The sequence below is a fragment of the Apis mellifera genome, linkage group LG15 (assembly GCF_003254395.2).
Source record: "Apis mellifera strain DH4 linkage group LG15, Amel_HAv3.1, whole genome shotgun sequence".
NCBI classification, from domain to species: Eukaryota; Metazoa; Arthropoda; class Insecta; order Hymenoptera; family Apidae; genus Apis; species Apis mellifera.
Window position 1 is genome coordinate 8,713,313 of NC_037652.1, and position 25,335 is coordinate 8,738,647.

At 38.9% G+C, this 25,335-nt stretch overlaps 1 protein-coding gene across 4 annotated transcripts in view; it reads right to left on the bottom strand.

Annotated features, from left to right (window-relative positions):
- Positions 1–25,335, bottom strand: part of LOC726948 (suppressor of lurcher protein 1) — a 388,735-nt gene that overhangs the window by 340,537 nt on the left and 22,863 nt on the right. For 3 of the 4 annotated variants that reach the window (XR_409726.3, XM_001122665.5, XM_006563653.3), the window contains exon 2: positions 1,822–1,888. Coding sequence is in view for 3 of the 4 variants with exons in the window: in XM_001122665.5 (XP_001122665.2) it covers positions 1,822–1,888 (67 nt within the window). In the remaining variant the exon portion in view is untranslated. Of the gene's footprint in view, positions 1–1,821; positions 1,889–5,318; positions 5,555–25,335 lie in introns of those variants that run through there. The other variant, XM_016916568.2, reaches the window with a different exon arrangement.

Here is a 25,335-nt window from a genome sequence, read left to right on the forward strand (position 1 = left end):
GGGCAACACGTTACGGAATAAAGTTATTTAGTTCCATGAAAAAATTGTCTTTGATTTTCTAAAAAAAATCCGCAATTACTTAGTTGCCAACTTAATATAATAATATTGGACAAAAGGAGGGAGAAGAAAATAAAAATTTCGAAAGAGTTTTAAAATTTTATCAATCAATAACGTCTGGAAAAAATCCGGATTGGAGGGGAGGACGTGACGTTTCCGCCAAGCCGACCAATTATATTCCTTGCGAGGCCACAATCAGTTCTCCGCTGCTCCCCGAATTCGAATGGATGGAACGCGATAATTCTCGTTCTAAATTCGCCGTTGAACACGTTCCGCGCGAATTTACTGGCATTTTAGACGCGCGCCTCTCCCCATTCGTCGACACGAATGTATCTGTTGAATATTACGATGAATATATATGTATTAAATATCTCGACACACTTTTTAAATTACGTATGTAGAAGGGATGGAAATTTTATTTAAGGTAATCGAGATTCCCGTGATTAATTTCGTTGTTACGCACGAGAGCGAAATTTATCGTTATCGCGGATTAACGCTCGTTCGTTTTCACAAATCAAAGAAAGTTTATTGTCATTACGCTCCGTTCCAGATAATTATTCACGCGTAAAAGTACGAGTTACTTTCGGTAATATATACATATATATATATATACGTAGAAACGAGGATACGTAATTTATGTTATTATTGTTCCCGGGGGATCATTATCCGTTTAATAACTAGAAATATGAGTATAATGCACGCGTATAATGATCTCGTAACGTTCGGAAACGTTTCGCTTTATCTTTCAACCGTTATTACTTTTTGTACGAATTTTTAAATATCCCCGAACGCTCCAATTACCGGAATATGTGTAATAAGTGGATAGAAGAAGAGCCTTGGAAGCGAGCAGTTTAAAATCTCTAACCTAAAAAAGAAAAAAAAATAATAATAAGAAAGGAAATTAATTTAATCCAATTTATTAATTTATGAAATCTCGAAGATAAATAAAATATCCTTATTACCGATCGCCAGTAAAAGAGTGTTTTCGATATGTCGCGTTACATCGGCGCAATAATAGGAACATCGATCGGCTCATGGAAAAGATTAAATAATTAGATTAAATCCTATATTAAATCGATATTTATCGACGCGATTTTACAAACTTTGATTCTTTTTTGTATTCTAATCGATTCGAATAGACCGATCGTAAAACCGAGAAAACACTTTGTAAGTTTAACGATTCCGATAGTGAAACCATTTAGGAAGTTGGATACAAATTTACGACAACGTTTACGAATAAAAGGAAGAGAAGAATTTTGAGAAGATTTTCCGGAATCTAAAAGCTAAAATTTCTTCTATAAACGTTTTTAATTCCGGACGAATGTGTAAATAAATTTGACAATTGATTATTATTGGTATTTAATAATTAATTCGTGACAATTATTTCGTATCATTTAGTAACGTTTCAACAAATTGCAATTTAATTGAATCGCCGTTCGTACGAATATCGATACGCACACACACGATATACGCATACACGAACCGCTCATAGACGCGGGATGTCTATTTTAAATCGATTACAAAGTCAGTCTGAGAAAAACAGCAAGGAAGCGTTTATAGAAAAATAAACTTCGTTCAACGTAAAACGTTTCATCCATCGATTCCCGATATCAAACAATGCTTTGGAAAGCAATTAACCACTGTTAACAATTACGACGCGAACAGCAAAGGGATAAAGCGCGAAGGAAGAGTTTAAAAACTGTAATGTTCGTAATAGCAAAGTAAACCTAGGCAAAAAAAAAAAAAAAAGTTTCCTCCCGTTACCTGGATTCACGGCGTGGCAGTGGTTGAGGAGCGGCAGCCAACAGAGCAGTAGCACCGCCCTCTGCATCTGAAACAAGCAAACGAAAACATTCTTCATTCGCCCATTTTTTCAATTCAACGTTCCTACATAATTACCCGTCGATCGAAACGCGTAACGTGCATAAAAGCTGCGACAAAACGAGCGCGAAATCCATCGGTTCCGTCGATTAATCGCGTAGAGAAACCGCGAATCGAACGATTTAGCGTGAAAGAATCGAGACGTAAGACATGGGTTAACGAACACGGAGGGAACGCGCTCGGACGCGTCGGTAAAGAAGGATGGAATCGATCCGCAGGGAGCGTAACAATTTCAAATTATGGTATCCACGTGTAACAGTCGTGCATTTTCCATCTCTCTCTCCCCTCTTCGTCCCGGGATCGCCTTCGAAATATCGCACGGATGGATACCGGCTTTTCCAGCCCCGATGTTGGCTTTAAGTGGATTTAGCCGCGCGAGATCGGCTCCACATTCGGAACCAATCGATGGTGCAATTTTAATGAAGCCCCCCGTCATTTGCTTAATTCATATTTACGGCCGCGCCATTTGCCAGGATTAAACGCGCTCCTGTTTCCCGTGCTGTTTGAAACTTCTTTTTCTCTCTCTCTCTCTCTCTCCTTTTTTCAAGACACTCATACACGCGTCACGTTCACAACCTCGTGCTCATTAGCCCGTGGAATAACGCCGCCGTTCAATCTGGACAACCGTGATTAAAGCCTCTTCTTCGTTGGAAAGGAGAAAAAGTTCGATAAATATCGACATCGTTTAATGAAGCGGGTAATAAACGATGTCGCGGCCAATTCGGGTGAAAAATAAGAAAAATCGATCGATATCCATCCATACAAATCGCCGTTAAATAAGAAATATGGAATAAATTACTGTCGCGTAAGAAACGTGCATCGAATTTATTTATTTATTTTCTTCTTTTTTTTTTTTTACTTCGATCGACAGTGGTGAAAATTTTGCATACAATCCCTTTCGCGACGATTCGCAGGCCAACAGAGGTGGACTTAAAATTCCATGCGCGCGCGCCGCTTCGAATCAATTTGACAAATCGGCCGTTTCGTTCGTTTCCTGTTCCGCCAAGGATTCCCCTCCCCTCCCCTCCGTGTTTAACAACTAAAAGTCTGGTCGTGGAAAATTCACTACGCCGACTCTCGCACGGCTGCCTTCGTGCGCGTGCAGAGGCCGCCGATCGTGCGTGCACGCACGATGTACGAGGTTCATTTGCTTTCTCGCTGGGACAGAGAGATGCGGGAGAATTACTCTTCTCCGCGTGGATCGCTACGCTGCCAAGGATTGAGCGATTGGGAATAGCAACGCCGCCGCCCGAATACAAATTTATATATCGAGCGAAAAATCCGTTGTCCGTTTTCGACGATTTTAAAATAGAAGGTGTAAAATTAACGTTTCGCTTTTAGACATGTAAAAAAAATGTTAACATCGAATAATAGAGAGAGAGAGAGAGAGAGAGAGATTCTTCGATAAATATATTTCTCTTTCAAATCTTGGGTACACTTCTTTTGGGCAAACACTCGAGATAGCGATATTTTTATCTTCTTTGAGGATTGAATCGAATAGGAAAGGAGTAGTCCGGGAATACGCAAATATTTGCCCCGACGCGAACATTTTTTCCTTTACAGTTTCACCTAGGAGGAGATAGATTGTAAATTTGATTTACGCATTCAAATTGATATTACTCTGTGTAGCCGGGGTAAAGTTTATCGGGTACACAAACTTCACCGACGCGTTTATGCCTATTCGAAGGAGGGGGAAATGGAAGAAGGAGAACGGGCGCTCTAAAATTTTTCAAATTTTATCTATCCTTATTAACATGATCGAGAACGCGTGCACGAATGTATGAAGGAAATCTGAAGAAAAACTGACCAGAAGTTTCGCGGAAACTTTTCCAAAACTTTTTATCATGCGCGCGTTCAACTTGAATTTATGCCAGATAATTCTTATCGAAAAAGTTGGATAAATCGTATCTCTAGAGCAAACAATTTTTTACCCTCCGAATTTTCGCGAGCTTTGAACAAAATTTTAACCGATGGACAACGACATTTGTCAAACAATTGACGAGAGTATCTAAATGATAACACGGTTACGCTATTATCGTGTAATTTCAATAAATTTTGAAAAAAGAAAGGTGGAAGAGAAACGATGATAAACGTTTGTTAAATACGTTCCGGCGAAGCGAAAGATGAATCGTCCACGATATTAACAAGTTGGAAGCACTGTCTTCTTCCCTCATCCCCCCTCTTCCGACGACAACCACTTCAACGTTGATCAAATACCCTTTTATATATGAATTACACCACTTGCGTTCTTTTTATCCGCGTGCACGATTCCCTTCGTAATCCGTTCGTTAATTTCGTTTGTAAAAGATACTTGGACAAACGGCGAACAAAACTCTTCACTTTTTCTCTTTCTCTCTCTCTCCTTTTTTCTTTCCTTTTCCACAAGTGTACACAACGATGCGAAATTGCCGCGGTAATATCCGTTACGACAACGATACCGAATAAAAGTGTGCAGTCCTCTAAATAAATAAACACAGCTGCCAAGCTGTTCAACCGACTACGCTTGTGGATATGTAGTATTCGACATTGGTCGGACGTTGTTAGCTTTGTTTTTCGAGCCACGCGAAATAGGCAGCAGGACGGCTCGCTTACCGAGAAGCGAATGCGCGTTTTGTTTCGAAGCCGGAGACGGTTTGCGAGTCGAAGCAAGGTCAGAAGCGAATCGCAAGAAACGGTGAATGCGTTTAAAAAATAACGGTCTGTTTCACGTTTTCGAGAATTATCTCCAATGATTTTGAACCTCGAGACCTTTCGTTCTTTACACTTCGCACAAGCCTTCGAATAAACTTCAATTTCCATCTTGACCGTTATCCGTCAACAGTTAAGGTTCAGTTATGTGGCTCGTTTTACTCGTTGAAATTTAAACGATCTCAGAACGCGGATGGCTATTATTTTTCACACGTTTTCACATGGGTTTTCCACGGGATAGCGGACAGTGCTGTCCACCGATTAACGCGGATACTGTGAAATGACGCGACTCGAAGCACGTTTCGAAGCTACACGTGGGTGGAATCCGGCCTAGATTTTTCATGAACCCCTTTTCCTCCGCGAAATGGAATAAATTAACATCCGAAATCTCTTTGAGCGGCTGCCCCTGAGAACTCCAATAAAACTGGCGTATAACGATAAATAGAATGGCGAAAGGAGTGGCCGCGGCTTTACCCTCGCGCTTTAATAAGCGTATATATCCGACGGAAACTTTTCAATCGAGGAGAAATATCGGCGTTTTATTTTCTCACGGTGGAAAATCCAGACTTTGTAAAGTTTTCGAGGAAAATACAAGCGGATTTCTTCCGCCTATATAACATATATGATAAATAAGAAACCACGCGTTAGAAATAACAACTGCTTTCAATTAAAGAAACGCGATAATTGCTTACCTTGCACAATAAACGTTACATGTTGACGTAAATCTCGTTCAAGATTACCTCAAATCGAGCAAAATCACTCGATATTCGGTGTGAAGAGGCTCGTATTAACAAACATTGTACGAAGATACATCCGTGATCTACGAGAGCAAACTACGTACTAGTTCGCTGGCAAAAGGACGTCTTTCGCTAGGACCGTTATCCCCACTTTAGACGCTTTGTTTACAATCCGCGCGCTGTTCAGTGGACTGGAAGAAATATTTTCGAAATTATCTACAATATATCTAGCTTATTCGTATACGTACAAGAATTATAATCAATCTACACGTATTATGAGAAAAATTTATCAGCCTCCGTCTATCACAATTAATATACAAAGGCTAAAGAGAAAAATACGTGTGAAAACAGCAGCGTTTCCTACATTAACCAAAACGAGACTTCTTTCCAATAAACAGTTGGTGGTTTTATAGGAGCAGGTTGGCACTGCGTTGATACTTGCCCTCGACGCTGCCTCGAAATTGTATTAGCGTCGACTTGGGTCCACGGCAAGAAGTAGGCCGTTCCAGTTGCACTCTCTCGCGCGGAGGGAAACGCGGCAAAGGTCAAAAGTGCATGAATTGTTGCGAAGTGCCTCGGTCCTCCACTCGGCAAAGCGGTACAATGCGATCGGTGACCCCGTTTCGCGTTGTCGGCCTGAAAACCACCGGCGACTGCTGACATTGCTGAAAAGCGACACGATCAACTCTATATATATTTCTTCGCCTTTATTTTTCCTCTCTCTTTTTTACTCGCTCTGTTTTCTTTCCTCCTTCCGCGGATCGAAACACACCGGGAGAAATAAGTCGATGTTCCTCCAATTTTCTTCCAACTTCTCGTTCCGAATACGCGCGTACTCTTCTTACGTGGAAATAGACGAACGAGGTAGCGGAATAATAACGAGGAGGTATTGTTTGGATCGTTGTGGTAAATTTCCCCTCTTTTTTGAAAGAAGACACGTGATACGATTTTGAGGATCGGTTAATAGGAGGGGGGGGTGAAAAATAAGATTTATACGCGAATATGAAATTTATCACTCTGTGAACGTGTCGTTTTATGCATTAGCGATGAGGTCGGACACGATTCTTTCGAGCGTTATTTACGATGCCCTTTCTTGTCCTTCCAAGATATAGATTTCAACGTTTCCTCGTCTCTTTCTTCTTGCAATTTCTCGCGTCGACCGTAATGTCGCGTATTCTATCGCGGATGTGTAAAAAGCTAGTCGACTCGATGGGAACAAAGAGCGACTCTCTCGTAAACGGTGATCAACAATGGGCGCGCAGGTTTAAAAAGAGATGGTCAAAATGTTTCAAGAGCACGACACACATTTTCGCTTCGCGTCAAATTCTTTTTCTTTCACACACACACATTCACGCGTCGTTTAATTTAAACGAAAATTAAATTTAAAAGATCAATAAATAATAATTTTTATAATAATAAATAATAAATTTTAAATAAATTTAAAATTTAAAAGATCTCAAATCTTTTTCTTCCTTCTCTGATCTAACTGAAAAGTCATTTCGAATCGTTTCTTCTCGATCCAAGTACGAATATTTTTCGTTTTTTCAATTGTCACCACGTCAAAAATTTATAACGAAATAATTAATCGCGTGGATAAAAAAAAAAAGAGAATAAATAAAATTCATATGGCGAAAAAAAAGGGAGAGACGCGATTTATAGGGGAGATACGCGTGTATATAAATATTTCGCCTTAAATTTATTTTCGTCATGCATACGTCGCAAAGGTGTAACGCGGTTATAAATATAATCATATTTCACGGGAGGGAACCGTTGCATAGTAAAGAGTCGTTTACCGTTAAAATACATATAAATATTTATTCTAAATTTTGCAAGTACTACGATGATGATAACGGTTTACTTTCGAATCTCTAGGGATTGATGGAATTAATTAATAATCGACGATACCGATTTACATATAAAGTAAATTTACAACAACACGGCACCGTTAAACGCAAACATAACAATAATAGAATAAATTAATGTAATTATCGATTAACGCTACGATATATATATATATATGATCGTAACATTTTTAACTTCGAAATTAAACGAAGAGAGAGAGAGAGAAGCTTTCAAATCGTATTTTCGTCATGAATAACAAAGCACGTTACACTCTTCGTTAAAAAAAAAAATGGATCGAGATTTTATACGGCTTAACAATAAATAAACATTTATTTATCCCGGCGTTTATTTAACTTTAAACAACGTATATTCGTTCGTCAAAGAACAATAATAAACAACTACGATTAATATTGATTAAAAATTTCCGCGTTGTAAAAATCGATACCTAAATCTATATCCCTGTATCTTTTCGTGGAGGAGAGGAGAGAAAGAACATGGCGGCGATTTTGATATCGCGCGCCACCCGCGAAGAAAATCACGAGCGCACACCCGGGGTTACGTATCTCTCTGAACGAGAGTTATCGCGAATGATGGAAACTCGCGTTCAATTGGCCCGCGAGACCGAGCAGAGAAAACGATTCGCTCGATATTCCGCCTCGATTCCATCCCTTTATTTATTCCCCTCCATCTCTTTCGAAACGATCGAAGAACCTGCTCGAAGAGCGGGCAGCAGTGATGATGGATTCGTGTGCCGATCTAATCGCGAACGTTGCCTAAGCAACGGGTCTCGCGGAACGGGGAGGGGGAAGGTTGACGAGAATTGGCGAAATCGAAAGGAAGATCGCAGGAAGGAGAGAGGAGAGAGCGTGTATATCGATCGATCTGGAAGGAAGGATGGTATTAAACGAGGGTATTAATTCGAGGGAATGGAATTAAATTAATACGGAGAATATTTGTGTTAATGCTCGATGAGCTTTTTCGAAAATATCCTTATCGCGATTATTATTTGTCGTAACGTCAATCGGAAATATCGGAACGCGTGATTGAATAACGGCCTCGTTACTCTACCGAAATTCTCGCCCGAAACGATTTTTCACCATTCTACGCTTCAATTAGTAACGCTTTGGTATCGACATATCCTGTATTTCGTAATGCTTTTTCCGATGGATTTGATATATACGGGATTAACGCAAATTGCAGATCGACACATATTTTTCGATCGAAGACGAACGGCGAAAACCGGTTTATTTTCCAAGCCAAATTACGCGAAATCGAGTCGATATTAATCCTCGTACGTGGATCGTGTTCTCGCCCGTGGTAGTTGTAACGTTCGCCGAGTTTTGAAAGGGTGTACCATTTCGGTGGTGCACGAGCGAAAACAATACTTTCTCCGAAGCAAAGCGCGTCCCCCGGAAACTTTCAGCTCGAGTTTCAAGCGCGTGTATAAGCGGCTCGCTACAGTGCCGGTCTGGAAACCAGCAGGAAGAAATATTTTCGCCGGTACATTGTTTGCGCGTCAGGTCACGAACAACGCTTTCTCACGAGTGACATCCTCGCACGCTGCGCGCACAGACGTTGGATAGGCTCGCCCATCCTTTTTATTCCCCTCCCCCCACCGCTCTTTGTGCCCAAGTAGAGTGGAAAATGACAGGGCGTGTCGTGCGATCCCGAACAACGAAATGTTATTATATCGCGTTTTATACGACTCCTACGAAGCGGTCGCGAGCCGTCGTCGTCGTCTTGGATTTTTCTCCATCTCGAGTGACGTCAATTCCTTTGCACGATAGGATTCAGAAGCGTTGAGCACCGTTGAGTTTTATAAAGGTACGACTTATATATATCTCTAGTGTATTTATATGTGCGAATTGAGCGTCACTGGACGTGACGATCGTCGTCTCGATTCTGTTTGCCTTTTTTGCCCTTCGATACGGTGAGCTCAGCGTAGCGGAACGAAGTAAACTTTTTTTGCTGTTACTTTCGGTCAAAAATTGTTTCACGACTTATTCCCTAGATAGACGGTGGAAAAATTTTAGAATATCTCTTTGTGATGAGATCTCTTTCTGAATATATATATATCGAGATCTTAATAATAATATTCGAAAATAGAGTTGATTAGTTTATTGGTTCTTGTCGATGATTCGAGTCCTTTGCGTCTCGTCCTGTGTTTCTGGGATTAAATCGATGGTCTTGTACAAATATGTCCAAGAGATCTGTTGGAAAAAAAAGTTATAACGATTCAACGAGATAATCCAACTTTGCGAACAAGATAATAAGGATTGAAAAAAGTTCGATGCGCGAGTGTCCAGCGACTCTCTCGGCCTGGAACGAATACGTTTTGTCACTCGTTCGTTGTAACAACCAACCCGTTGTAATTCGGTCGACTGCCGCCCCTCCTTGACAACAAGATTCTGACTTTCGCGACGAATAGCAGGCGGAATATGCGTAATGCGAATTCCGACCGACCGGCATTTTTAATTAATAAAGTATGCCAGGGACACGCAGGCAGCTATTTTTTTTCTTTTTTTTTTTTTTTATATCGCGTCGCTGCGCAAAACAGCCTCACACGCGCTGTGCATCATCGGTTGTTCGGATCGGTTATCTTTTATTACTCGCGTGTAAATTCACTCGCACGTTAATTCTCCTTGTGTAAACACAACGTATAACGATAAACGAGAGAATATCCATCGATCTAACGCGCAAAAAGCTATCGCGCTGCGTTAAACCTTTTGGATTAATATTTTCAGAAATATTTTCTTACACTTTTTTCCCCTCCCTTCAAATTTTTATCGAAATTCGTTATTCGGTTAAAATAAATCGAACAAATTGAAATTGAGAAATTATTAAGGAAGGATGAAGCGAGTCCCGTGAATGGGGGAAATAGATTTCCCTTTTATCGCGATGCTTGGATAGAACAATCAGGAAATTAAACTAAAACGAATCTTCTCTTCTTCTTCTTCTTCTGCTTTTTATTCTCCGGATATTAGTTCAAAGAATTGGCATCTCGAATGTGGAAAAGCGAGCGTTGTTTCGCGTCTTTTTGCAAATTGGAACAAATTTCCAGGATAAAATCGATGTTCGAGGAACTTTAGAGTCATAAATTGCGCCGAAAGCGGAAAATGGACACGACGTTTAAAGGCGCATTCTTTTCATCCGGGAAATCCGGTATCGGCGATATTGTTGCAACAACACGATACGTCGAGTACGCCGCCCTGTGCGCCGTGGATCGATCGGGAAAAGCCTTTCGACGAAACCTCCTCTCCTTCTACACGTTGCACGTCGTTCATTCGATAAATTATGCCCGCAATTATTGAAACGCATCGTCGAAAATTTCGATTCACTTCGATATATTCTTTTCAACTTTTCCATTGTTTATTCGCTCGATATTTATTTTTTTCGCGAGATTTAAACGCGATTAGCGTTGATCATTGAAACTGAAAATTGCGTTCGTGGTAAGAAAGAGTGGCGAAAATTTAAAAAGTGGTGAAAAATCCCCGTTAATTTCTATCCTTCGTGAAAATAAAAATAAAATTTCGATTCACTTCGATATATTCTTTTCAACTTTTTCATTGTTTATTCGCTCGATATTTATTTTTTTCGCGAGATTTAAACGCGATTAGCGTTGATCATTGAAACTGAAAATTGCGTTCGTGGTAAGAAAGAGTGGCGAAAATTTAAAAAGTGGTGAAAAATCCCCGTTAATTTCTATCCTTCGTGAAAATAAAAATAAAATTTCGATTCACTTCGATATATTCTTTTCAACTTTTTCATTGTTTATTCGCTCGATATTTATTTTTTTCGCGAGATTTAAACGCGATTAGCGTTGATCATTGAAACTGAAAATTGCGTTCGTGGTAAGAAAGAGTGGCGAAAATTTAAAAAGTGGTGAAAAATCCCCGTTAATTTCTATCCTTCGTGAAAATAAAAATAAAAATAAAAAAAGAAGAGAGAGAGAAAAAAAAAACTTGGAAAATTCGCGCGGTTAAACGCAAACGAAGGTTCAAAAGGACAACACGCATTGATTGAACGTGCGGTCGTCGCACGCGTACCGATGCGTGAGAGGTGCTGTTTGCTTTGGATCTCGTTCAATTTGAATTTTCAATAGATTTCGAGGCTATATAGGGGTCTGAGCTGACCTCTGAGGGAGCAGAGCAGCGTGCTTTCCACGTTGTGTCAATAGGAAAAGAGCGTGATCGTGATACACATCTCTTGTCCGAATTGAAAATTTATTTCAGGCGGACGGTGATTTCGAAAACTCGAGAAAAATCGAGCTACCTTCCGATTTTTAATTAATTTTCTTACCCAAATTTTTTTATTATATAATTCGAATTAATTACAACTGTACCGTGATTCTGAGATGAATCGTCGAGGAAATAATTTACGCGAGCCGAACTTTGTTCTTTCCGGGCGAACAGTCATCGATGGTGAAAGATTACCAACGAAATTCCAGAGCGGCAGGGCAAGAAATCGAGAAGACGAAGCGGCTTATACGTTGAAACGTATTGAGATGGAGGCGTCGAGTCGAGCGATGGCTTTGAGAGAAATTGTCACGAACCCAAGTTGAGTTAAACCCATCACTCGAATCCTTTAAGAATCTTCGAGCAGCGGAGTTCGAGCGAACGATTCGCGAGCAGGTGAAAACATCGCTCCGCCACTTGCAAACCATCGAATTAAACCCATCATTCGAATCCTTTAAGAATCTTTGAAAGAGAGAGACACGTTGCATCGAATTGATGCCTCTAAGCCAATGATCCACAAAGAGAAATGAAACTTACTCTTCCACTCGCAGCGTTGTGCATCACTCGAATCCTTTAAGAATCTTTGGGCGAAAGACGTTGCGATGGATGCGTCGAATCGAGCGATGGGTTTAACCGAACGATTCACGAAGAGCTGAATCATTAACCCAACACTTTGAGAATTTAAACCATTTTCACCGTTGTGCATCGAATTAAACCCATCACTCGAAGCATCTTCGAGCGAAACATGTTACACGGTAAAAGCATAGATTCGAGCGATGGGTTTGAACCGGTGATTCGCAAAAGATAGAAAGGTCCATCGAGTTAAAATTACGAGTCCGATCCGTGCAATATGTTTGCAATACATGTGCGAGATTTCACGGGAACAATGGCCGTTCCAAGTTTCGAACGAGTGGGTGAAAACGCGGTGAAAATGATAGACGAAAGAACGGGAACTAACGAGTACTCTTATTTACTCCGCGCCACGGGATTTTCCCTGCCACCAAGGGGAATACTATCGGTGGTATATCACCGTCTGGCTATAAACATATACCCTCTCGCGAGGGAAATGCGGCGAGGAAACTTTGCCCCCGATGCATCTTTCAAAAGGTTTCTTCTACCGACCGAATTGAAACTGTACACGCGCGGATCGTGTAATTGGGAAATATTTGATATACAACGGCGAGTGGATAATTATCCGATTGAACGATAAATCCTTTCGTACGTGCCACGTGTAACGATTATGAATATACGTACAAGTTGCAACAAATTTCGAAGTACGAAATTTCCGTATTTTTTTTGGAAAAAAAAATTTCGTAGAGCAAACAATTAGAATTTCAAACAGCTCGGCGAAATTGATTGCCCGCCCCAAGGAGAAAGAAAGTTCTTAATATAATATACTTTCGTTTTAATATTTATGCACCCCTTTTTTACTCGGCTTGTCGCTTGTCACGAGCGGCTTTTTAAGCCACTTTTTCCCCCTAAGTAGAGAAGAAAATACATCCAACCGAATGGTCGATATATATATATATATATATATATATATATATATATATATATATATATGTTTGCCGTTGTAGCGATTAATGGAACAGCTCCAAGATCATTAGAGCTCTGTCGGTAAGGAAAAGCTTGTGCGGTAGAAAATCTTGGAGAGATTTTGGAGCGCGCGAAAATATTTCCTGTTGAAAAAAAAAGGGGGGGAGAAAAAAAAAAGGAAAGGAAAGATGGATGGAAAAAAGGAACGGAACATCGAGGGAACCACAACAAATGAGAAGAGAGATACGGTGCATCGGTTAGCCAGGCATAACAGGGCGGGGGACGGTCGCAAAAAGGTTGATAGATTACGAAGAATTTACGAAGCGGAGCGATACTTTGGCCCGCGTAAAAACAGAAAATTATACCCGAAGAAAACGCAGTCCCGTTTTCGATGTTCCAGGCCAGTGGACCAATCCCGTCAACGACTCCATCTCTCGCCACGGTTAAATCGTCGCGATATCGTTTCGAATAAGGAGAACGACACGAATAGATAGATAGATAGATAGATAGATAGATAGATTTCGTCCTCCATCCTTTTTTCCATAAAAGCGCGAACGTGAACGCGATAAAAGACGAGCCTTGTGCGCGATCCAAGCAAAAATCACTTTTCTCCGACGAAACGATGGGCGGAATAAATGTTTATACACTTGTAACGCTGGGCGACGAGCATCGATGCGCACTGCGAACTGCGCATCCACCTCGATGCTGCGTATCGAAAGCAAACAGCCAAACAAAACTCTCTTTCGACGCGTCGAGAAAGAGACAGAGAGAAAAGGTCTCGGTTTAAAGAGCCTATCAAATCGTCTCGCGAGAATATTTCCCCGATATTTTTCTTGTATTTTATCTCCTCAGAATCGGAAATATGATTTTAGAATTCGTCGATTCTCGAGCCTCTTAAATTAAATTTCGAGTTAAATTCTCTCACGATAGAAAATTTGATTTTTGTCTCGTTCATATGTAAGTTTTGGGAGATTCATTCGCGTGCTAGTATGATGGTATCGTAAATCCGACAGAAGCACGCTCGTTTCGTCGATTCGTTTAATCGCAATTTCAACGGGATCCGTATAAAGCATAACAAAGCGCAAATATTTAACGATGTTCGTTCGATATATATATATAGTATATATATATACACACGTATAGCCGGTCGGATATTTTTATTTGCGATCGATTCGCACTTGGTGGGGCCGGTCAATATTCGACGAATATTGGAAATCACACCGGGCCACAGTGTATCGGATTTATACACCCAAGTTATTCCTATCGTTTCTTATTCTTCTCAACCAGACACGTTGTTTCTCCCACCCAATAATTCAAAGAATTATTTCCAAGAGAGGAATATTCCTCTCCATTCTCCGATTCATTATTCTCCTTTCCTTCGAATCGAGCGTCCCGCGTTAAACACGTTCGATTCGAAGATCCTTCGAGAGAGGCGACGTTGAGAAAAACGATTCGCATCGGACGGAAGGAAAAAAAAGAAGAACTGACCGACCGAGGAAAGAATCTCTGATAGAGTGGGGAGTCGTTTATCTTTTTTTTTTCATATTTCATACGCGTTTCGTCGGTCAGGTTGATCAAAGGGGAATATCGCCGAGGGAGGATCGGCGTGAAACTCGAAGCCGCGGAAATCGATATTATACATCTGCCGGCCAAAGTTGGAAAAGTATCGAAGGGTGAAAAGGAAGGCGAAGAAAGAGACGGGAAATGGTCGGATGCGGCGCGCTACGACCGCAGTCGGAGTGCACACAAGGAAATGTCGGATTGATCCCGAAAACGTTCGAGTCCCCTCGCTTTTGCAGTCGCCGCGTGCGATATATAGTATGGTCACCCGTCCTCCCTTCCCCAATCATTTTCTCTCCTTCGAAAATAAGAAGGGGAGAAAAAAATTAGATAATATAATAAATAATAAATAATATATATAATATAATATAATATAATAAATAATATATATACGAATGAAATGTTGGAAATTGAAGAAATTGGGAAAATAAGTTTCAGTTTACAAAATTGATCTTTTTTAAATTCTCGGCAATTCCGGAATGCTCGACAACCAAAAATCGACTGAATAAATATATATATGTATAAATAAAAAATATATAAATAAATAAATAAATATATATGTATAAATAAAATATATATATAAATAAATATATATACATAAATGAAATGGAAATTGAAGAAGTTGGGGAAGGATAAATAAATTTCAGTTTACAAAATTGATTTTTTTTAAAATTCTCGGATTTCGCAATTCGGAATTCCGGAACCCGAATGAAAATTCGACAACTAAAAATCGACGATTGAATAAATATATATATATATATAAATAAAAAATATATATATAAATAAATAAATATAATATAATAATAATAATATAATATAATAAATAAATATAATATAAAATAAATAAATATATGTATAAATAAAAAATATATATAAATAAAAATATATATATATATATAAATGAAATGGAAATTGAAGAAGTTGGAGAAGAATAAATAAGTTTCAGTTTACAAAATTGATCTTTTTAAAATTCTCGGCAATTTCGGAACCGGAATGAAAGCTCGACAACTAAAAATCGACGATTGAATAAATATATATATAAATAAAAAATATATATATAAATAAATAAATATAATATAATAATAATAATATATATAAATATAATATAAAAAAAAATATAATATAATAAATAAATATAATATAAAAAAAATATAATATAATAAATAAATATAATATAAAATAAATAAATATATATAAATAAAAAATATATATAAATAAATATATATATATAAATGAAATGGAAATTGAAGAAGTTAGGGAAGGATAAATGTTTCAGTTTACAAAATTGATCTTTTTAAAATTCTCGGCAATTTCGGAACCGGAATGAAAGCTCGACAACTAAAAATCGACGATTGAATAAATATATATATAAATAAATATATATATAAATAAATATATATATATATATATATATATATATATAAATGAAATGGAAATTGAAGAAGTTGGGGAAGGATAAATAAGTTTCAGTTTACAAAATTCTCAGCAATTCCGGAATGAAAGCTCGACAACCAAAAATTGACGATTCTTGGAATACATATTTATCCAATTGCATTGTTATAGTGAATCGACTCTAAAATATCCGCAAATACAATTGAATAAATAGCCACTCCTAATACACAAGAAAAGTTTCACGACAAAATACGTTCCCTTTTCCTCTACAAATATATTCTCGCTGTTGCTATTAATTCTTGCACGCGCTGACGAATGTCAGAATCGATAGGAAGGAAAGAAAGAGCAGAAAAGACTACATAAAACGAAATACATGTATTTCATTTCGAGTTGTCACTATCGATTGCAAACAGAAGCGATACATTTGTTCGAAGAATTCGTCGTAGACAAATTTTAATTTCGAGAATAATTTCGCCTCCGTTTAAAATCGAAACCGAGAAGATCAAAAATTAAACATTGTGCGCCTCGGGCGATGTTTAAAAATTCTAAAAATACCTGTCCCTTCCCCCTCCTGGCTTAATTTGGAATTTACAGTTCCACGAATCACGCAATTATTCTTTCAAATAATTCAAAACGGATTGATAGGTGGAGACCTCCGATTCCGGTCGAGCGAGAGGGTAAAAATCCTCAACTATTCGATCGGACTCGCCTAGGCGAGAACCGTGTCGAGCTTCTGTCTCATTATCTCGAGTGAAGCGGGGTGGAGTGGGGGGAGTGGCGTTGAATCTCTAATTGAATCGACGAAGTTGTTTGTACGCCGATCCCGTTTCAACGGAGGTTAAATGGATCGGAAACATTTTCTGCAAAACCAGGCATCCGGAATTTCGAGTTTCGCGTGTGGAATGATCGATAAACAAATGTAGATTCCTTCTCTTTTTTTCTTTTTTTTTTGGCTTGCGTGTTTAAAGGATTGAGAGAGAGAGAGATTGGATCGATGAAGTTTGAAAAAACATTAATTGTGAAGTTCGACTTGTGAAGTTCGTAATTGCAATTCTATGCGAATATTTTATTGGTGTGTTGATTTATGTTAAGACGTGTCAAAGAGATTGGATTGGTGCTAACTCGACGCTTAATCTTTTGATGAATTTTTAAATTATACTAAAATCGAGGCTTATCAGTTATTTCCTCGGTTAGACTTATCAGTTCAAACGTATAATATAATTATATATTGCGTTAGGTTGTGTGATGCAGTTGTAAGTTGTCAGTTTTTAGAATAAACTCTACTTGATTCTCTCTCTCGTAATAAGTTCTTTTTTGTATCAGTTTAACACTGTTTTCTTACGAATTTAGAATATATATTATTCCTGTATCGAAATATTAGATTAATATTTGGTTTCAAAAATTCAGGAAACGAGAATCTTGAAAACGAGCTAGACCGAAATCTATATTAAACAAAGAGAAATTGAAAGCCAAAGTGGAAGCTAATCCACGAGTAAACGACACACGTCCAATGGCATTTGGATGGAACAGGTAAAGTGAAAAAAATTGGAGGATCAAAAGTTGGTCGAAACGATACGAGTCCATTTTTGAACAGAATTACATAACCTGAGAAATGGATTGTGCGCGACAATGGTTGGAACGTTGACGAAAATTGGCTGAACGAAACCATCGTGGCCTGTAAAGAGAATAATTCTTTTAAGAGAAGCATCCCACTGTCAAGAAATTGAGAACGCATACGTAGTATAAAAAAATTAATCAATCCTATTTCGCCAATTATTCTGAAAAAATAAAATAGAAGCCCGGTAATCCCAACGTTCGAAGAATTTCTTAAAGTTTAATAAAAGTAGAATATACCAATTGGAATCTCGTTTGGAAAAGACGGCTTATTTTAATTGGATAAAGATTATGTGATATAATTTCGAAAATTACATTACAACAATTTTTCCTTTTCGATCAACAAAAGTTAAAACAACTTATCACTTGGAATAATCCCAATGGCATTCAGGATAATAATAAGGAATTAGCGAGAGATTTCGATTTTCGACTATCTCCTCGCCCTGCGGTGCAACTCCGTGATGAAATTATCCGTATAGAATGGGACATGGATACGTCGAATACGGGTGAACCATAACTCACCACAACGATACCTTGGATTCGCAGGAATCACCGCCGTTTTCACATGGGCGGGTTGCCATTAATTCTGCTTACTCCGGTAATTATTTCACATTAATCGTATAACGAGGTTAGCTGTGATCAATCATGCGTCAAGACTCGCCGCTCTCTCTCTCTCTCTATCGCTCGCTCTGCCTTCGTTCCGCCACGATTATGGGATAATCCGCGAGCGTAGTTATTCATACGACGCACGTGGCCCACGCGCTTCGTTCCGCCTCTGTGCCTCTGTACGTGCTTCTAGCCCGATGACCAACCACAATAACAACAAACCCTGCCCCTCCGATAATTAAGCCGCATCTGGCACCGCCCCTCCTCCGTCTTCTCTTTCGAGTTATCAATCGAGAACGGATGCCCGTGCGGAATTCGAACGGAAAACGCGCTTTCGACTCGACGTGGCGGACGTTCGAATGGCGGCGTGCATCGATCGATCCATCCATCCATCCGTCCGTCCGTTCGTTCGTCCGTCGATTCTCTGTCTCGCCTCGCTCGCTCTCTCTCACGCGCTTAATAGACGTTTGAAGGACAAGCTGCGCGTTAATTCGGACTCGACACACCAAGGAATATAGTTTGTAAACAAAGTCGAAACGGTTGATTATTTTTGTAACAGAAACGTCGTCGCGTTCGAAGAGCATTTCGACGGCGTGGGATGGAAATTGAAATATGAAATTTCGCGAAAATGACACGAGTTGATCCGTTACATGTTTTACGTTGTATTACATGGCTGGATACAACAGGCTATCCTTTTTTCGATGGTTCCACCCACGCGCCTCGAATCCTGCCGTGAATTATTAATTATCGGGGAGGGGAGGAGAAAGGGCTCGGCTCGAGGGTAATTTTCCTGTACGCTCACCCTTGAGAATAAAGCGAATCGGCCTTCCTCTTATTGGATTCTTTCCCCTCCGTCCCTCTAAGCAATGCATGAGAATCCTCCCCACTTTCGCTAGAATATTTTCTCGCTTCGATATTTTAAAACCCCATCACGTAACCGGATTCCACGATTCGTTTCCCCTACCCCTCGAGAAGGAGGGAGGAATCCTCCTTCGCGGGAAATGAGAAATAAAGGATCCATCTTTCTTTCTTTTTTTCTTTCTTTTCTCTCCTCATTGTTCGCAATATACATAATTTGCATGATAATTATAATTTTAATCCAATTGCAATTTAAAGAAGGGAGTTTCGACAATTGATCCTGTTTTACTTCCTCCTAGAAACAGAAACATGATAATCGTAACTTTTATTGTAAATTTAAGATTTGTTATTCAATTCTGTATTTATTTGTTTCGGAGATGGAATCTTTAAAATATTCGAGAACCTTCTGTAAATAAACTGTTCTAAATTCTTTCTTTTTCATAAAAAAAATTACACATCATTTTACTTCATCGTCGATATACAAGTTTAACCAAGAAAGAGAGGAATTTGAAATTTCCACCCGCCATGATTTCTGCCGGTACAATATCGTAGGAGGATAGGAATGGAAGAAAAGAAGGAGAAAGAAGAAAAATGCATTTCCCTTCGAAAAATCGATCGAGGAGATAACGAGGAGGAGCGTCAAGTCGAACGACTTTCAATATTGAGCGAATTGCGTTGCCTCTGTTCTATTATATACTCGAAGGATCCTGTTGTATAATCGTTCGTATTATTTGACGCAACAACAATCCGAATTCTATCCGTGATCCGTGTTCCATTTCCGTTCTAATCCACAAGATTGTCACGGCCTTGCTTTTTCCTTCGATGAGAATACTAAAAGAGACTTAGGTTAGGTTAGGTTTCGAAGGGGGGCGGTCAAAATATCTGCGCTCACATGTTGCGCTACATTGAAATCGTTACGTCGATGCTCGACAATAAAATCCATGGCCAAACTCGGTGGGTTTTTTCTCTCTCCTTCTTTCCACGTTCCGTCCTCTCTCTTCCTCCTAATAGCCCGAGTAACGAGCGTCTCCTTGTAATTGCGAGATCGACTCGGGCGAGTGAGAAGGATGGAGATCAATTTTCCATCTGCGTTTCGCTGAAATGTAAATAAAAGAGGCAGAAAAAGAAAGAGAAAGAAAAAACAAAGGAGACTCGCTCTCTCGCAATGGGCTGAAAGGGGCCACGGAGAAGGAGAAGACGAGACGTGAAGCACTTCCGTAACAATGCTGATCTCCTCTACGAAATAAAACACTCGACACCGAAGCGCGGGAATAAGAGAGAGAGAGAGAGGGAGGAAAACGAAAGGCGACGCGTTGTTTGGCGGCAAGTTAATGAGCCTTCGTTTCGCGGAAAGCAAATATGCCTCCCTCTCCCCCCAAAGATCGATTCTTTCTCCTCCTTTCGCTCGCAAAAATCATCTACAAGAGGATCGTTTCTTTCCCAAAAACATTACCAAAAATCGAACATCCATTCGTCCACTTTACGAGCAGATATAAAATTAATCGCAAGAGAAAAGAGAAAAGAGCTCTTGAAAAAGAGATTCGATGGAGAATCCGAGAGATTGGATTTTGGAACTTCGATATTTAAATGTATATACTTTTTTCATTCAGAAACTGGTCTAAATCAGACCCTCGAGACTTTCGAGGTTGTATCCATAGACAGATACGTGGGCAAAGTTTCGGCCGATCGCGCACGAGTTGGTAGATGGCGCGACGTTTCTCTCGTTACATCCATTCCAAAGTAATTCCCAAGTGCTCGCTACCGGGATATCCCTCGATCGCGTATCCCACATTTCGCCCCGCGATTCGAATCACCGCGGAATCAATCCTTCCCTTCTCCTCGTTGCGGAGGATACGATCCCTCCACAATTTCCTTCCAAGATCCCTCCCCATTTTTTTCCCAATTAACCCGCCGGTTATCGTACGTACACAAACGCACCGAGAGAGTTTCGTTATCTCGAGAGGCCGCTAAGGGACCGTCTTTGTACACTCGTCCAACGCTTTCCAATTCCCCAAAGTGAAACTTTACAATTAAACGTTGCGTGTTATCTTTTTCTAGAGTGAAGTCTTCTTCTCGTGAGTCGATACGAACGCTTTTTAGATTATAATCGATTAATTTTTAAACTGGTTGATTAATTTTTTTTTTTTAGAATTTAGATTAAGAATATAATTTCGTTCTTTTCTCCCGATATGACACTCGAGTGAACGATATCGCTCTTTCTTTTTGACACGAAGAAAACGCGTTTAATTAAACGACATTACGAGGATCGTTTAGTTTAACGTAATTTATAATCCTGGAATGGATTTTATCTTCGCGAGGAATAGTTCCAAGTTTTTGTTTAAAGGAGTTGGACACGTTTCTTATATTCGTTAAAGGACAACGTTTCGTTGAAAAGGTCACGACTTTGACCAACTCGAATCGTTCGAAAAAACGTTTGATTAATTTTTCTCGAGTTTATCGTACTTTTTATCGATCGATGTACGCGCTTTCTCTTTTCGTATACGAGAAAAAGCGATCGAGGAGGTCGCCCTTCGATTCGATATTGTTTTCGTTAATCAGGATGGGAAAACATCGGCCTACATATCCGTTGAATATCGCAGAGCCTTCTCCTCCTCGGAGGAGTGGATCAGCTGACGAGGGCCGACGATAGGTTTGAAATTTTCAGTATAGCGTTAACGACTGCTCCTTGTTGGCTTCCCTCCGCTCGCCCTGAAAATTTTAAGAGCCCGATAACGAGGTGACTCGACCTCGCCTCCTCCGCAATTTTCTTTCCCCCATTCGAACAACAATAATATTCTATCCCACATTCGATAACTCTACGGATCACGCGTGATTTTTCCTTCTTCCTTTTTTTTTCTAAAACTAACGGTTAATTCCATCGTATTTTTTTTTTCGAAACTTTTCTCGTTAAATCGGATGTAATTCGAGATAATTCACTTCCATTTCCAATATCGTACAATATGTACATCGCCGTTAAAACTTTCGAGTCGTTTTCTTCGAGAATTCGAGTAGAATTTTCCCTTCGAATCGATATTATAAAAATCGGAAAACGGCACGACTTTTTATCGATAATGATACATCGGTAGAGCCGTCATTAATTACGGCCACGCGATCATATGTGTTTTAATATCACGCACGCCCGCCAATAATTCAAATTACATCGCCAAATGTACTTTTCTCGTGATAAATGCGATGCTTCGAATAAAACTTGATTTATTTCCCCTCTCGTTGAATCTGAAATACACGTATATATATATATATATGTATATTACACGCGAAACGAGAATTCTGAAAATTCGCAGTAAAAATTACAAACGTAACAAAATTTCTTCTAACGATGAAATATGATCTATCAACGAGCCGAAATCCGTGATTCGAAGTTATTTTCTCTCGCGATACGAAAAATTTTTCTCCCCATTTTCTCGAGTATAAAATTTTTGATTTTCCGTTACGAAAAAGGGAAAAATCGATTTCCGGAACCGCATGTCGCCCCGAAAACATTTTCGCGAAATTATTTCTCTCTCCGTGTTATCTTTAATAAATCTAAGATAACCGTAAAACGAAGGAAAATCGAATCGACAAAGATTCGTATATATCGATTTCTTCTCGTATTAATCGATTCATCATCCATTATTTTATACAATCGTGAAATTTTATAAATCTTATAAATAATATATAAATATAATAATTTTTTATAATTATAATTATAATAAAATTATAATAATAAAAATTTTTATAATTATAATAATAATAATTTTATAAATTTTATTTCTCGTATTAATCGATTCATCATCCACTATTTTATACAATCGTGAAATTTTATAAATCTTGTAAATAATATATAAATATAATAATTTTTTATAATTATAATTATAAAAAAAAAATTAAAATAATTATAAAAATTTTTATAATTATAATAATAATAATTTTATAAATTTTATAATTTTAACAAAAGATGGAGGACGAAAACTGGAAACGTTTTCGTTCGTTGTATCGTTGCAAGTCAGGAAGCTCGATTCCTTTCCTTTCCTGTCGTTCGATCTCTCGACTTTGGAGGCGGAGATAAAAGTTGGAAAGGGTGAATATTTAATTTGACGGTGAGAAAATTCTGAGGGTTGGAGAAACGTGAAAGAAGATTGTTTGGGCTGAGATTAGGGCTGTGAAAGCGGGAGGGAGAGGGGGGAGGCATGGCCACTCGGGGATGACCCGGGAACATCTTCAAAGTTTGCCTCCCTCCGTGAAAAGTATTTTCAACCGGTTTTAGCGGCGTGGACGTTTTACCCCAGTTTTACAGGCGCACATAGATAGATGCCTTACTCCCGATTGCTTGCAAACTCGAGGTTCAAACCAATTTTAAAAATGTCCACGCTATGAATAGAGGACGCCCCGTCTCGATCGCTTTAAATACGTCCCCGCTTTCCACCGATTCTTCGAACGGAGGAAAACTTTCTTATGAAAATTTTTGCCTCGAAAAGGTGAGGCTACGATCAAGTGTGAATTTTTTCCAAAAGGAAATTAAAAATTTCTCTTATTTCTCTTACAGATCTAATCTTTCCAACCCCAAATATTCGATGAAAATAATTTTTCTCGATTGTTTAAAATCAAGCTCACGGAATATATTTGATACCTCGAAAAACTCTGGTTTCTTTTTATCTCGACGGAACTTTAAAAAAAGCTCCATAAAATTATTTCCAAAGATGAACCAAGGATTCGAATACTTTAACAGCTTTCGATCAAATTTGTCGAATCCTGTACTTTCTTTACTCTCTCAACTTTGAGAGAAAATTATTATTAAAAGCTGCGAAGAAATATATAATTTTTTTCGAAAAGTAAAAGTAAAGGTTTCAATTACATCAATTTTTCAATTCATTTCAATCAATTCGAATTTGTTAAAAGAAACGAGGCATAAAAAATCAGCCGGTGAAAAGATCTGCTGCCGTTTGCCGAAAATAATATACCTACGTGTCGCTTCTTTATCGAGGAGAAAGGAGTCCAACGACCAATCGAGGAGAGCAATCCGGCCCCCTTTTATTCGTCCGGTAACGGGACTCGATCGATCCACCATTCTCGTGTCGGCCGAAACATTATGTACTTTATCCACTGGACAAACCGCATCTATTCCCTTATCTATTCCACTTGTTTTTCTTCTTCGTTTAAATACTTCGAAATACCACGATGGACAAAAATGATTATTATTATTATTATTACATAAATTGTGTGAGATTGTGTTTTAAAAAATTCGGAAGCAGAAATTTTTTCCCATAAATAAAACAAAAAATAACGTTATCAGATTCGCATGACGCCAACACGCTGCACGCGTATTCCCAGCCCGACGCGGTGCTCGCCGTTTTTTTCAATATTCCTGCACGAATATATCTCTACTGTTTGAAGAAGGAGGGGAGAAAATTGAGATTTAAACATCTGCGATCGACTGAATCTTCGACCGCCGAAAATTTGTAGTTTTGTATATATTCGTGGAAAAAGAATCAAGGATTTTTGAAAAAAAAAAGAAAGGAAAAGATTGGAGAACGTTTAGAACGCGATACAGTGAGCGATGTATCGGCGTCGATAATGCATAAACAAGGGTCGTAATAACCTAACCCGATCCATCCAGCCGCGAAGCACATTGTACACCACCTATTATTCACTAGATCTAAATGCATTTGCAAATACAACATTTGCACAAACCGTTTCGTTTATCAATCGACGGGGCGCGCGATAATTCGATTATTATCGCTAATGATAAAAGTACATACCGATCGTGTCGTTTTCATTAACGTCCGGATCATCGGGAATGGGGAAACGGGCGAGAATTGATGGGTCGGTCGGGCTCGATCGATCACCGCGCTTTCCGAAGATTAATTACGGGAACCGACTCCGTCGATAAGTCATTTTCTCTTCGTCCCTCGTTTTTCTTTATCCGAATTAGTCATCGTGGAGATGCCGTTTTTTCTTCTTTTCTTCGAGAAAAAAAAAAAAAAAGAAACAAGGAAATCAAGGTTCTCCAAACCAACATTTTATTATCACGATATTTCGAATTCGTAGAATTCTTAAACGCGTACGAGGAAGTGTAAAGTAAATTTTTCAGTTTCGAGAAAGTATTCGATTTCGTAAAAAGCTTGTGGATCTCGTTTAAAATTTCCCTCCCAATGTTTAATTTGATTATCGATTTCGAGAGTTATTAGTTTCGATCGAATTAGTTTCGAGCCGACGGCATTTTATACGTGTTGCAGGTAGAAACGAGTTTACCAAGTATTTGCAACTTCTTCGAACAAGCGAAATCGAAATAAGGGGCCTGAAACTTTAATTGTTGCTCGCGAAGCGGCGAG